Raw genomic sequence first — 12,420 nt, forward strand, 5'->3', positions numbered from 1 at the left:
AGTCAGCCATCTATGGCAACCGCCTTCCTTGACCTGTTCGCACAATGACATGTTACGTCGATTTGACTCAGATGGACAAAGAGACTTCAAAGGAGGTCTGTTATGATCACCGATTTGCCCAATTTTATTGGATTCCGGGCTTCGCCTTTCTCCGGCGAATTTCCTTCGATCTTCAGTTTCCCGCCTCCTTCAAGTCGACGGGGATCTCGGGGTTATTAAAACCAGTCTCTGTATCTTTCTGGACACAAACAGGAATGTAACGACACACAGCGGATTTCCATGTTGAAGTCCCGTCTCACCCTTCCAGGCTGGAGGTCCGGGTAATGGACAGCATTGTTAAGGCTATGAGCTCAGGGACCAGAACCAAGCTTGATCCCGCATTGATGATGAAAAGTGAGAAAATCATTGATGGGGAAACAAGATATTTTCATTCTTCGACTCCATGGCTTGAGCGTCGTGGTAACTTGCACTATTAATATTTGGCGTGGGCTTACATTATTGATCAGTGAAATATTACTTAGAGGAAGGGTGGAGAAAATTTTAGATTTTTCATGTTTCATTTCTTCAGCTATAGAAAGTAGTTCGTGATGTCAGCGATTTCCTAGCCCACTTAGTCTCCAAGCGGCCATACTGTTGTCATCGATGAATTTTTGGGTAACGGATGAATAATGGAATGACTTACCGTCTCAAGAATGCAAATCTTGTCAGAAACCTAAATATCCAAAACGACACAAACGCTACGAATCTGTTCGGAGAAAGGATATGGCTCGCTGAAGCTGCGATTTGTTTTGTCATCTGTACGGTCGTCAAAGCACGTGTGCGTCTCGTCAAAGCCCAGGTTTCCAATTCGTCATCCGTGTTCTCCAGAAGACTGTTTTTGAGTGCCAGCGCCAAGAAGACCGCGTCTCGAATACCAAGATTCATACCCTGGCCTCCCAAGGGTGAATGAGTGTGTGCTGCATCACCGATAATTGCAACTCTGCCACTCAAAAACCCTTCCTCATTATACAAAGGCTTGAAGAACGTACCAGCAATGGCGGAACTTGTCCTGTACCTTGACGACCAAACAGTCTTTGTGATGTGAATAGGCTGCTGGTTCACGGCTGGATCCGAAGACATATGGGCGGGTCCCTGAGTGTTTAGTAGGTTCTGGAGGTACTCTGTCGATGGGCTGGAGGGTGGAGGGCCCAACGACGCTGGAATGTTGAACATAATTCTGTGAACCATGTCGTCTGACAATAAATCAGGGTGATATGAAGGCAGTGGGAGTGTCAAGAACACGCCCGAGGGTGAGACATGGGCCATTAAGCAGTCGTCAGAGAGGGAAGTATGTCGAGGGGAGAATACAACGTCTGCAAGTACCAATTGAGAAATGGAATCATCGATAGGAGTGTCGTCGGGATCGATGTAGGATATACCGGCAAGTTCTCGAACCTGGGGAATGTACTAAGCCCTCATCTTACATGCCATTGGAAAATAAGAGACTTACGACGGAGTTCTTCCCATCAGCACCAATGACGTAGTCAGCCCTGATAGCTTCTCCAGACTCGAAAGTCACGTTCAGACCTTTGTGGTCCTTGCTGCCTGCCATACCAACAACGCGCTGGGGACGCAGGACTTGCACGCCCTGATGAACGAGCTCAGCATGCAGGACATCTTCAACCACCGTCTGGGGTACGAGCAACACAAAGTCATAGCGAGTGTACGGTGTCAACAAGCCCTGAAACTCTGCAGAAATAAATGTAGCGGAGTTCCTGTTGAACATCATCCCCCTGCCCTTCACGCCTTGGGCGATGACGGCTTCTACGCATCCTATACTCTCCAGCGCCTACATAATGAAAGTCTTAGCGGATCGTAGGGATGGATTTCTGTGGACGACGTACCTCCAGGGTTGCTGCGTGAACGACAACAGCGCGAGATGAGTTCTGGCCCTGTAGTTGAGCATCAACAATGATGATGTCCTGAATACCTTGTTTGACAAGTGCAATGGCAGCAGTAAGCCCGGTAGGGCCTGTGCCAATAATAAGAACTGAGGTAGTTTCTGGTAACATGATGGCAGTTGGAAAGTAAGGAATGCCTGTATTAAAGTATAGTTGGCTATCTCACAATGCATGATATTGAAATGTGTAAATCTGACTTTGCATACAGATTGGGCTGGAATGCAGTCAGGGAGCAGGAAATGGGCTAGAAATGCATATGGCTCTAGTTAGGAATATGCATTGTCAGATCCAAAATTGTAGTAAGCCAATATGACATTGTGCATGTATTAGAACAATGAACATAATTTGTTTGTATGGACTATGACAAACACAAAAAAAATTATTGTAAAGTGGCAAGCCTATATCTCTATAAACATGCCTCCTGAATTAACACAAAAACCACATGCTAAACCTGAGAATCCATATAAGCACACAAAACCAAAGGAGAAAGTCCCAATGTACACATCATCAGCTCAGCCTCCAAAGCAGATCTCCCACCCACACCTCACAACAGGAGACTGGCTTGTAGTATTCAAACATGTTGATGACCATCCTTCCCATTGACATGCTGACATTGTGGCACATTTCACAAACTGAAAGAGAGGTGCACTGCTCTTTACACAACCAATCCTTTCATAGAAACTGGCATCTCATACAAAAATCAAACAGCATACAAACAAGAACCCTAATGCACTGTCATCCAAAAAGTCTCACATTGTCACCCAACCTGATGTGGAGCATGCTGTTGCATCCTGGTATCAGAACATGCAACTCCAAGCTGAGACCATGACCAATGCTATGCAACAATGTTGTCACATATGTCACATGTCACAACACATGCTATTTTGGTTCTGCATAAATCTATAAATGCACATGGTTTTGTGTCTCCCAACCATATGCATTGTGAGATAGTCAACTGTAGATGGATCCATATGATGGCAATGGTGAATATAGGTATTACAGAATCATGACATCTCCTAAAAACTAAGACTTGAGTGCTGTAGTGTGAACTGTTCTAAGTACATCTGATGGTATGAAGCTTTCAAAACAAATGCACATGATGAGCATGTTCTGTACAGCCACTTGGCAATGCCAGGTTATTGAGCATTTGTCAAATCCAATAAGGGCAGGCCATTAAAATGTCTTCATGCCTTCTGGTTTCTTTTTTTTATGCACTCCCTGTGGAAGTTGTGCTCATCTTCTCCATATCGTATATGAACTCTTTGGGTCAACTTTGCATCTTAATGGACTGCATTTCTATTTGGGTGGCCGAGTTCTTCATGGTACCACAGATAATGTGCGCACTCAGTGTGTTTCAAGGTAGTGGAAGACGAACAATTACCAAAGAGACCGTGAGCAAGACTTGAGTATTCGCAAAGCAGATGCATCCTCTCCTCGGGGCACAGGTAGAAACCCGGCCGGGGATAGGGACGAAGACCTGCATTTCATCGTAGATGAGCGCCGATTCAAAGTACCACCTTGTCCGACTTTTCGTTCCCAGGCAATCAGACCAGAAGAATTGCTTCCACTTCGTTGTCCATGCTGCGCACCGCGTGTCCAATGAGGTTTCACACTATCTGTAATTTCCCATCCTGTTCATCTCCGCCCGCACCAGTGCCCTGCCTATCGGAAAGGCTAGCGTTATCGCTCGCAGTTGATGACTGGTATCCTGTCAGACGTCTTAGTCTCGCTACACAAACGATGGCACAAGGCCGTGTCCCATGTCATCGCTTCTATTCGATCCGAACATACGTCCTTCGAAGGTCTGATCAAACTTTCTAGCAGGCAACTAACTCGCGGCCGTCAAAATGCAAGGGAAATAATAGGAGTGCAGATTAAAGTTTGACCCAGCCTTTTGACCACGTCGGCTTTGCCATTAATAGGAATCCCAGCTCGTTTTGCTGTTGTCAAAAGCATGGATCGGAATTCGACCAGTTATCCACCCATGTTCCCCGGCTTTGCCTGACCCGAAAGTTGCTTACCAGGAGTGTGTCATACAAGCTTCAGAAGTAGTCAAACACACTCTATAAATGTTACCGTTCACATCGCGCCAGGCACGTATTTCCTCTCAGGCGCTCCGCGCATTTCGATATCACATCTTTATCCTGAGGATCTTTCAAGCTGAAATTCGTCAGTCCATTTATTAGCTCATGAAGCTTAATATAAAGATGTAATTTAGAGAATATCACAGCCGTTTAACATTTGGTGTCGCACGACAATCAAACCCTCCTTTGTTTTAAGCACAGCATTACAGGCCACGAATGTATACAAGTTGTGTGCAGGTTTCTAACATTCAAGAGGCTGAATCAGTGGTTGCATTGAGAGGCCTAAGTGCAATGTATAATATCGTGGTGAAAAGGTAAGTTTAACGGCAACCACCGTGATACTATCTTCATAGTGGCAACGGGCCTCGAAGACTTCAATGATAGATTCTTCGCGCTATGATCTTCAGAGCGCGTGGCCGATTCAATATCTAATCGAGGGGAATATCAAAATGGCTCGTGTCCGCACTTCCTCAGGTGAAGGCTTTCGGCAAGAGTATAATATGCGGACGGGTGACGACGAGCAATTCACGGAGAGGGATTCTCGTTATTTGGTCGATTATATTCCAATATATTAATCTCATAGAACCTCAGTGTTATTCATCGGAAGATCATCTGAATCCGTCCATAATCCCCGTCTCCCCGTCCTCCTCCAGCAGCGATCAGCCACTGTTCCAAACGCGCCCAGCCGGCCTCAAACCGGACCGCCAGTTCATCCGTATGATGTCCTCCATTCAGGAGAGGCAACAATTGTGGCGGGTAGATCAATGACAGATGCTCAGTGGTATGATTAATAGGCATCTGACCCTCAGAAGGAGATCGTGATAACCGAGGTTTTACCGGGCCAGGAATCGCAAGTGTAGCCTTGGGCAAATTAGGCGAGCTCGGAGGTGCAGCAGGCGGCACCAATACCGCTGATTGCCGCCGCGATTCGATACTTCCAAATTTACTCGACGAGGGACTGCTATCCTGGGGTGTGCTGGATGTCGCTGTAATCCCTGGATGGAGATTGGAAGGCGAACTGGACGGCTGATGGATCCACAAAGTCCTAGGACTACTGGAAAGCTGTTGTTGGTCGCGACTCTTGAGTTGTTCGAGTACCTTCTCGGCCGCACTGGGGCGGCGAGGGCGGTACGAGACCCCCCTTGGTGTTGGCGGTCCGCTTGTAGCGACATCAGGACTGACAGAAGCATTTATAGGTGCAGTGTACGGAAATCTCCCCCGGAGGAGATTCGTTGAAGCAGAAGTTTCAGACGGGATAGGCGACAGTGGGAACCGTTGCGAGGTCCCTGAGAAGCTCTTCATCTTTGGGCGTGCTGGGGTACGAGGGAGCTCCGATGTGCTGGGAAGGAGTATGGGCCACCGATGGACTCTTCGAAGGTATCCCTGTAGCTAGATTAAGTACGTGTAAATTCACTCAGCAGGTGTTTCACCTTTATGACACCAAAACTAGTAAAGCGGCGAACGTCAATTCCCAATTTGTCGACACCATGAGCGACCATCCAGTTAAAGACAGTTATGCCTGGTTTCATTCTTGAATACAAATGCAGAAGTTGAGGCCAGTCCAGTATCATTCGTCCTGGGTTCGCGGGCCTTATGAACGGACCTGATTGAATAGCAGTAAAGGTTCACTAACCTGGTTTAGTGACATAGGGACCACACTCTTCTTTAACATGGGGCTCATCGGCCAGCCATTGAATACTCTTATGGAGGGTGTACATATTTGAGTACTGGAATATGTCAATAGTCATGATGACCTGATAATATCTGCTCTCAACATAAGTTTGGAGTATAGCTAGGCAGGAGTACTCACAGGAGATGTGCGATAGCTTGCCGAGCAAAGCTAATGTCACAATCAGCTAGACGAGCAATCCGACCGACATGGTTCGTGCCGTCTATAAACTGACAAATCTAAGGAGGGCATGAAAAATAATCCTAATAGAAAGCTACCAAGGACAACTGACTCTGACCATAGTCAGATCCCAATTTTCCTCTATCTGCTTCGAGAGATTGATGAGAGCGACTGGGACCATCCAGTCTGTGACAGTAGGAGGATTGGGGTAGAAGGGGAAGATTTTGAGCTCGATGGAGTTGAACTGGTCAATCGGAATGGACGTTTCAGCATAAGAATTGAGATCCTCGTATAGTTGTTCTAAAATCGCGTGAACGGTATGGGAAGTTTCCGAGGAAGACAGAAACGCAGATTCCTCCTGTGCAGAAAATTCAATATCCGTCGGAGTAGATGTACACAGAGTACACACCTCACAGGCTGTGAGAACCCGACTGACTTTGCGAACAATAGGTTCGTAGCAGCTCAAATCCGCGCCCCGGTCAAAAACAAAGCAGAGGTTGTACCTAAAGTAATTTCGCTCATAGGGACCCCGAAGCTCGACAGGAAACCCTATTATGCGATGGTGTTTGGTAGAGCAAATGACTAGCCTTCCACAGAGAGGGCTCGGTGGGATAATGTATTTGGAGATGTCGTCGAAATTGAAGAGGACGCGGTTGGATGAAGTAGAACGTTTGTTGGGTGAATTCAGGTATAGAGAAGCGCGGTTTTCAACTGGAGATATTAAGGATGAGCTCGAATTCCGCGAACTCAGACGTGGCGACGGTGGGACATCGGTAGCTGGTGTGGGAGGCAGGGAGGGTAGTGTCGAAATCGACGAGGGCGATGGTGTAGTCGCGATGAGGGCCTCTGGTACTTGGTAAACAATTTTTGGACCGTGTTGGTTATCAAAAATGGAATAGAATACGGATTGGATTCGGGGTAAAAATGAATCCATGCGAACTTTGAGGGAGAACTGGAGCCAAAGTGTAACACACAAACCCTTCGTACAACCGGATCCGGGCCGGCTTTTTCGTCTTCACCCATCATGGCCACTCCTGCAGGATTCCAGGCTCTTCCTCTCCCTCTCGTCCAGCTCTCGCTCGCTGCCGTGCTTAAATGCGGGCAGTCATTTAGGTGGTCCATTCTTCCACTTCCTAAACCCAGTGATCCTACTATACCTGCGCAAGAATACCGGCTCTGTCTTCGAGACCGCGTCGTTTGTTTACAACAATCACAAACTGCGTTATTTTACCGCTCAGCATTTCCAGAACCTCAGCCATCGCCTACTCAACTGCAGCTTAGAGAAGCAGAAACACTTTTGTGGCTCAACGACTATTTCCAGCTAAATATTGATTTGCCAAAACTGTACGATGAATGGGCCGCTCGCGATAGTGTGTTTTCTGGCGTGAAAGAACGTTTTGGTGGCATTCGAATGCTCAGACAGGATCCTTGGGAGAATCTAATCTCGTGTGTGACTTGCTTACAGGTGTTTTTACTGTACTGACGCGTCCAAGATTCATATGTTCATCCAATAACAACATTTCCCGTATAACCAAAATGGTGCAGTCGCTCTGCACGCAATACTCTCCCGCGTTGCTCTCTCTTCCCGATCTATCAGGACACGAGACTCACTCTTATCACCCGTTTCCTCCGCCTTCCTCCCTTGCCGCGCCGTCTGTAACCGTGACCTTACGGTCTCTGGGATTCGGATATCGCGCAGAATACATCCAGAAAACTGCGAAGATGCTCGTGGATGTTCATGGCACCATTGAGGAAGGCCGCGAGCCTTCAGAACTTTGGCTTGAGAGTCTTCGTGGTTTAGCCACTGCTGAGGCCCGTACAGAACTTTTAAAATTCATAGGAGTCGGCAGGAAAGTTGCTGATTGTGTCCTTTTGATGAGCCTTGACAAGGTCTGTGAGCTTTCCTGGCCTACATTAATATCCTAAACGTGATTTGTTACTTTAGAAAGAAGTCATCCCGGTCGACACTCATGTGCATCAAATTGCCATCAAACACTATGGTTTCAAGGGTTTACTGAAGGGCAAATCTCCTATGACTCCCAAGCTTTATGAAGAAGTAAACAGCAAATTGGTAAGGATCTGGGGTGATTATGCTGGCTGGGCCCACTCGGTATGAATATTCTCAAATTTATCATCCTACTTCTCGATATATATCAAAATGACAGGTCTTATTCACTTCGGATCTGAAATCATTTGCATCGTACAGTGTCCAAAATCCTACCCCATCGGCACCTGTGAAAAGCAGCAAACGATCGAATCTAGAATCATTACTCCCAACGCCCCCAACGACTCCGTCGCCCTCTCCATTGAAGAGGAAGGCTTCCGCGAGTCCACCCGAGTCTTCAGATAAATCAGCTGGTTTGGCCGACAGAATGAAGAGGCTGAGACGCAAATGAAAGCGGTTTGCCCCAAATGCTCTGATGCATCCTCCTGTATGCGGAGTCAATTGTCTACATTTTTTCGAGTCCTGCTCGCCTTCAATACAATTGGACATTTCTTTCCAATAATTCCTATTTTTTTTGGCGACATCGTCACAATGATTGGCATGACGAATGAAGTTCTGGCATCCTCACAATACCTCAGATGTTGCACCTGATTTTGTGGCTGTCGCGATAGGACGCGTATGCTGAATAACCAGTATCCTCTCCCTCTTGACCTCCTTGTACAAGTGATCAGTTCTTCGGCAAGACCGACTATGACGTCATATGATAGGTGAGCTATCCGTATAATGAAATCTGGTCCATGTCAGTTGAATGAAGCTTATAGGTGTTGCTTCGTTGACGCTTTCTTACCATGGGGCCTTTCAGATGACTCAGCCTGCCTTCTCATCCTCCCTCCGCAAGGCATGACATTTCTCTTAAGGCCGCTGTAAGTCTCATGGTCCTCAGACTGTGTAGGAGTCCTTGTGAACACCTTCAATGATCCGTCACGGGCTTCTCATGGGCATTGCTATGTCCATGGAGATTCGCTCAATTCTCAAGAGCTCGTTCTCGTACTTACAACTGCACGTCGAGACTTACTTCTCCTGTCAGCTGCGTGATCTCCAAATGGTGAATGCTGGTTGTTTTCTTCTTCTTTGGCTTTGTCGCTCATCGGACCCGCCGGACCCGTTACAATCACAACCCTAGTTCTGCACGAGCGGACGTTGAGAATCCATAATAAGGGTATTTCGTTTCAAGTCGATATACTAGGGCCTGCGTTATTGAAAGTTTCGATTCGTCCGAGATGATGCAGATGTCACTTCGTTGACTGCTCATGTCAGTTGACTGCACGGGTGTTACACGCTGAAAATGTTTATGGGTACGAGTTCGAATAGGTACCGACAAGGCACCGATGCACAAAAATCACTTCGAAGCTTTCATTCATCTCCTAAATGACCTATGAATCTCAATCGCCTATCTTATGTCGTATGTTCCTCCTTCATTGTTAGTGTGGCGTTTGAGATCTCGCTCTACGGAATCATGGCTAGATGCGTCATTCAATTATCCTGCCTCGTAAAAAATAATCCCTGATACCGTGCCAGCAACAGCACCATAAAACCTACGTAGAGCATGAAATTAGGCAAGTCAGATAAAATGGGTATAAAGAAAGGAATGGACTGATGATATGCCAAAGGTATGAGAGCAATGCAAGGAGAAAGGGAAAAAAAGAACAACAATCATTATGAAGGTCCTTAACCACACCGACACGTTAGAATCCTAAGTAAAGTCATCTTGTGCGGTGGTTCGTCCACTTCCTGGCCATACTCCCCTGATACACCAACGTCGCCTCCCCTTGCTCGTGCATTACTCACCACCGGCGGAGCAGCACCTACGCTTGACAGCATCGGCGACGCTCGTCCATACTGCCCCATATAACCCTCATCTGCTTCCCGCCCATAATCATAGCCACCACCCGAAACATTGGCGTAGGGATGTTGTGCGCCTCGGCCTGAGCCCACAGGTATGTTAACCTGGGCGGCAGCAGAGTGGGGTGTGATCTGGCCCGTGTTATTTCCGCCAGGTGTAAGGGCGGTGGGTATTTTGCGCTGCTTCGAACCGTGTCTGACAAGGGCCGGTGAGGGAGGTGCGATGTTTCCACCCTGCGAAACTCTCCGTCGGTCGGAGTCGCGGTGCTCGCGTCGACGGTCCGGGCTAAGGCCGGCGTTTTGCATTTGCGTCAATATTTGGGTTTGCTGGCCCTGCTGAAAATGCAGCAGATGAGTGCTGAACCATCCGAGATTAAAGAATAGACTTGCCGCTGATGCTTCCCAGCCCTTTCCAGCTGGAGAACGAAGGTAAAGTTCGATCGGTAGGCTTTAACAGGGGAGTAATGTACACACCATTTAGTAAGTTCCAATCAAAGACTCCATCATCAGTGTCGTTATTGGTCTTGATAACTTTGGAAAAAAGTTCGCGAAGGAATTCATAATCAGGCGCTTCCTCAAATCCCAGCTTGCGGACATAGTTCAGATATATTCCGAACTCCTCTAAAGAAACGTAAGTTTGCTGCGATAACAAATACAGGTGTTACACACCGGGGAAGCCTTCGCACAACTCTTTGATGGGTGTCGTCTGCTTCTTCTCTCCAATCTTCTCGTACTTTTGCTTATTCGTCGCGGCCTTAAGCCCCTGCCATGGTAAGCTTCCTCTTAGGAAGTACATGAAGACATGGCCCAAGGCTTCTAGATCGTCTCGTCGTGATTGTTCTATTTCTGATGAGGCTACAGGAAATCAGGGAACATTTCTGGAGAACGCACCTCTGCCCAGATGGGTGTTGATGCTCATGTATCGCGCAGTTCCGCTCAAACTCTTCCGTTCCCGATACGGTATGTGCTGTTTCGTCTTGGGATCGCGGTATTGTTTAGCCATGCCAAAGTCGACAACATGTATGACTTGAGTACCTAAGATTAATGAAATTTTCGTGATAGTGTGGCAGAAAACGTACCGTTTGCTCCTTTGGTGCCAGGTCGGCCAATCAAAAAATTATCTGGTTTAATATCACGATATATGAGATTCTTTTCATGGATCGTCTGCACTCTTGTAAGCTGTGGAGGCGTGCGAATGAGTTGCGGCGCTACCGAGACCACTGTTGATTCAGACGCACCATTTGCCGGGCAGCCATACATACGGTCTTGATTGAGAATTTGCGACCGCACATGTCAAAGAGATCCTCTAGACTTGGACCAAGAAGGTCTATCACCAAGATATTATGGAGACCTTCCTGACCGAAATGATATATTTGAGGGATTCCAGCTAGAGCAAAATAATGAGTTGGCGGTGACGACAGGGGTAGTACCAGAGCATGACAGTCGACTCACTGCAGCCCGACAGTATACGATACGACCGACATTCATCACGGAGCTGAGGCGCTTCAGCTTTCCGGGGTTCCTAGAAACAGTCGGGTCAAGGGGCCAAAGACGGAGGAGCTGAACGCACGAATTTGATGGCGACGGTCTGAGAATTGAGCAAGTTGGTCCCTGCAGAGAAAGATGGTAGGGATCCGTCGGTACGGGATGCTGCGCAGGAACAGAGAGCATAGCGTACCCTCGAAGATGACACCGAAGGAGCCTTCCCCGATTTTCTTGCCAACGCGATAGTGGACGCCGACGACGTTGGCGGTGGAGGACGAGTGGGTATGAGAGGACATCGTCGACGTTTGGGGAAGGAAAAGGAGTGAAAATAGGGCCGGATGGCCTATTAAGGTGGCGGAGTACAAGGAAGGAAGGAGCAAGGTCGCTCAGGGTCTCGGTGTCACGGATGGTACATATCGTCACTGTTCTGAATCTTTGCTTTTTCTGATTCTCCCCGTCCCGTAAATAAATACTTTTTTGTTCTGTTCGTATTCTACGCTATCGGCTACCTTCAGGTCCCTCCTGATCGTACCTCCTGCGGTCCATTTGCCTGCTTTCGGTAACCTCACGCAGAAATTCGCTTTCAAAAGATCCTTGGGAGATCTCTCTGGCTTCCTGTTCGTTTCCTTTGCCTGAGGAATTGGGGGACATTCTGATCCAGCTTCGGACCGTGAGATGGAATCCCTCAGCGACCTCCACGATCCTCTTATAATGCAGCTCTGTCCTGGCCTAGAGCCCAACTTTTCCTACTGGCATTTCTCCCTAGAATCATACTCAAATCCCCTTGAAATTATAGCAAATTGGACATTGCAAATGTGGACCACCTCCACAAGAAGCACGTCTGTTCGTTTTGCACTCAGGGTTGCAGGGCCGTTGGTCTTCGATTCCGTTAGTGGACGGTATGTAGATATTCTTGTCTTTGCTGTACCGCTGAACGCTCCATCCATGTAGGTGCACTCCGAGTATCCAGGACAGACCGTTACTTTTTTGGCAATGATATTCTGCACACGGTTCTGCGTTGGTGTTTTGGGTTTGCTCTGACGTGCACAGGACTTGTTAATGTGACTCTTCGAGCCTGATGTCCGTTAGAGCCGTAAGAGATCCACAGTAACCAATGTGCTTATACAGGTGTACCGAAGTCATGCAGGCATCTGTGGGTCGCTCCCTCAGTTCTTAACAGCATCGAACTACTTGTGCGATACTTGGCAACACGTT

The 12,420-nt window shown here is 47.6% G+C and overlaps 4 protein-coding genes across 4 annotated transcripts; 1 reads left to right on the forward strand and 3 right to left on the reverse strand.

Moving 5' to 3' along the window:
• Positions 1-550: 550 nt before the first annotated feature.
• Positions 551-2,077, reverse strand: BT62DRAFT_965618 (FAD/NAD(P)-binding domain-containing protein). Its single transcript, XM_043188780.1, has 4 exons — positions 1,884-2,077; positions 1,490-1,828; positions 683-1,434; positions 551-630 (listed from the first exon to the last, which is right to left on the reverse strand). The coding sequence occupies exons 1-4, from the start codon at positions 2,049-2,051 to the stop codon at positions 591-593; spliced, it is 1,299 nt and encodes a 432-aa protein (XP_043041419.1). The 5' UTR covers positions 2,052-2,077; the 3' UTR covers positions 551-590.
• A 2,322-nt stretch (positions 2,078-4,399) lies between these two features.
• BT62DRAFT_946705 (NPR2-domain-containing protein) lies at positions 4,400-6,820 on the reverse strand. Its single transcript, XM_043187990.1, has 6 exons — positions 6,283-6,820; positions 5,986-6,231; positions 5,835-5,932; positions 5,658-5,788; positions 5,455-5,600; positions 4,400-5,407 (listed from the first exon to the last, which is right to left on the reverse strand). Exons 1-6 carry the CDS (start codon positions 6,805-6,807, stop codon positions 4,622-4,624), a joined length of 1,932 nt encoding a protein of 643 aa, XP_043041420.1. The 5' UTR covers positions 6,808-6,820; the 3' UTR covers positions 4,400-4,621.
• A 56-nt stretch (positions 6,821-6,876) lies between these two features.
• On the forward strand, positions 6,877-8,503 carry BT62DRAFT_742676 (DNA glycosylase). The gene is made up of 4 exons (XM_043182117.1): positions 6,877-7,319; positions 7,367-7,763; positions 7,819-7,983; positions 8,039-8,503. The coding sequence occupies exons 1-4, from the start codon at positions 6,898-6,900 to the stop codon at positions 8,267-8,269; spliced, it is 1,215 nt and encodes a 404-aa protein (XP_043041421.1). The 5' UTR covers positions 6,877-6,897; the 3' UTR covers positions 8,270-8,503.
• A 770-nt stretch (positions 8,504-9,273) lies between these two features.
• Positions 9,274-11,627, reverse strand: BT62DRAFT_742633 (CK1/CK1/CK1-G protein kinase). Its single transcript, XM_043182116.1, has 10 exons — positions 11,399-11,627; positions 11,291-11,331; positions 11,173-11,242; positions 10,959-11,107; positions 10,800-10,899; positions 10,612-10,746; positions 10,390-10,560; positions 10,195-10,341; positions 10,111-10,136; positions 9,274-10,053 (listed from the first exon to the last, which is right to left on the reverse strand). Exons 1-10 carry the CDS (start codon positions 11,499-11,501, stop codon positions 9,547-9,549), a joined length of 1,449 nt encoding a protein of 482 aa, XP_043041422.1. The 5' UTR covers positions 11,502-11,627; the 3' UTR covers positions 9,274-9,546.
• Between the last annotated feature and the right edge of the window lie 793 nt (positions 11,628-12,420).

Source organism: Guyanagaster necrorhizus, assembly GCF_019112545.1.
Source record: "Guyanagaster necrorhizus MCA 3950 unplaced genomic scaffold BT62scaffold_8, whole genome shotgun sequence".
Lineage (NCBI taxonomy): Eukaryota > Fungi > Basidiomycota > Agaricomycetes > Agaricales > Physalacriaceae > Guyanagaster > Guyanagaster necrorhizus.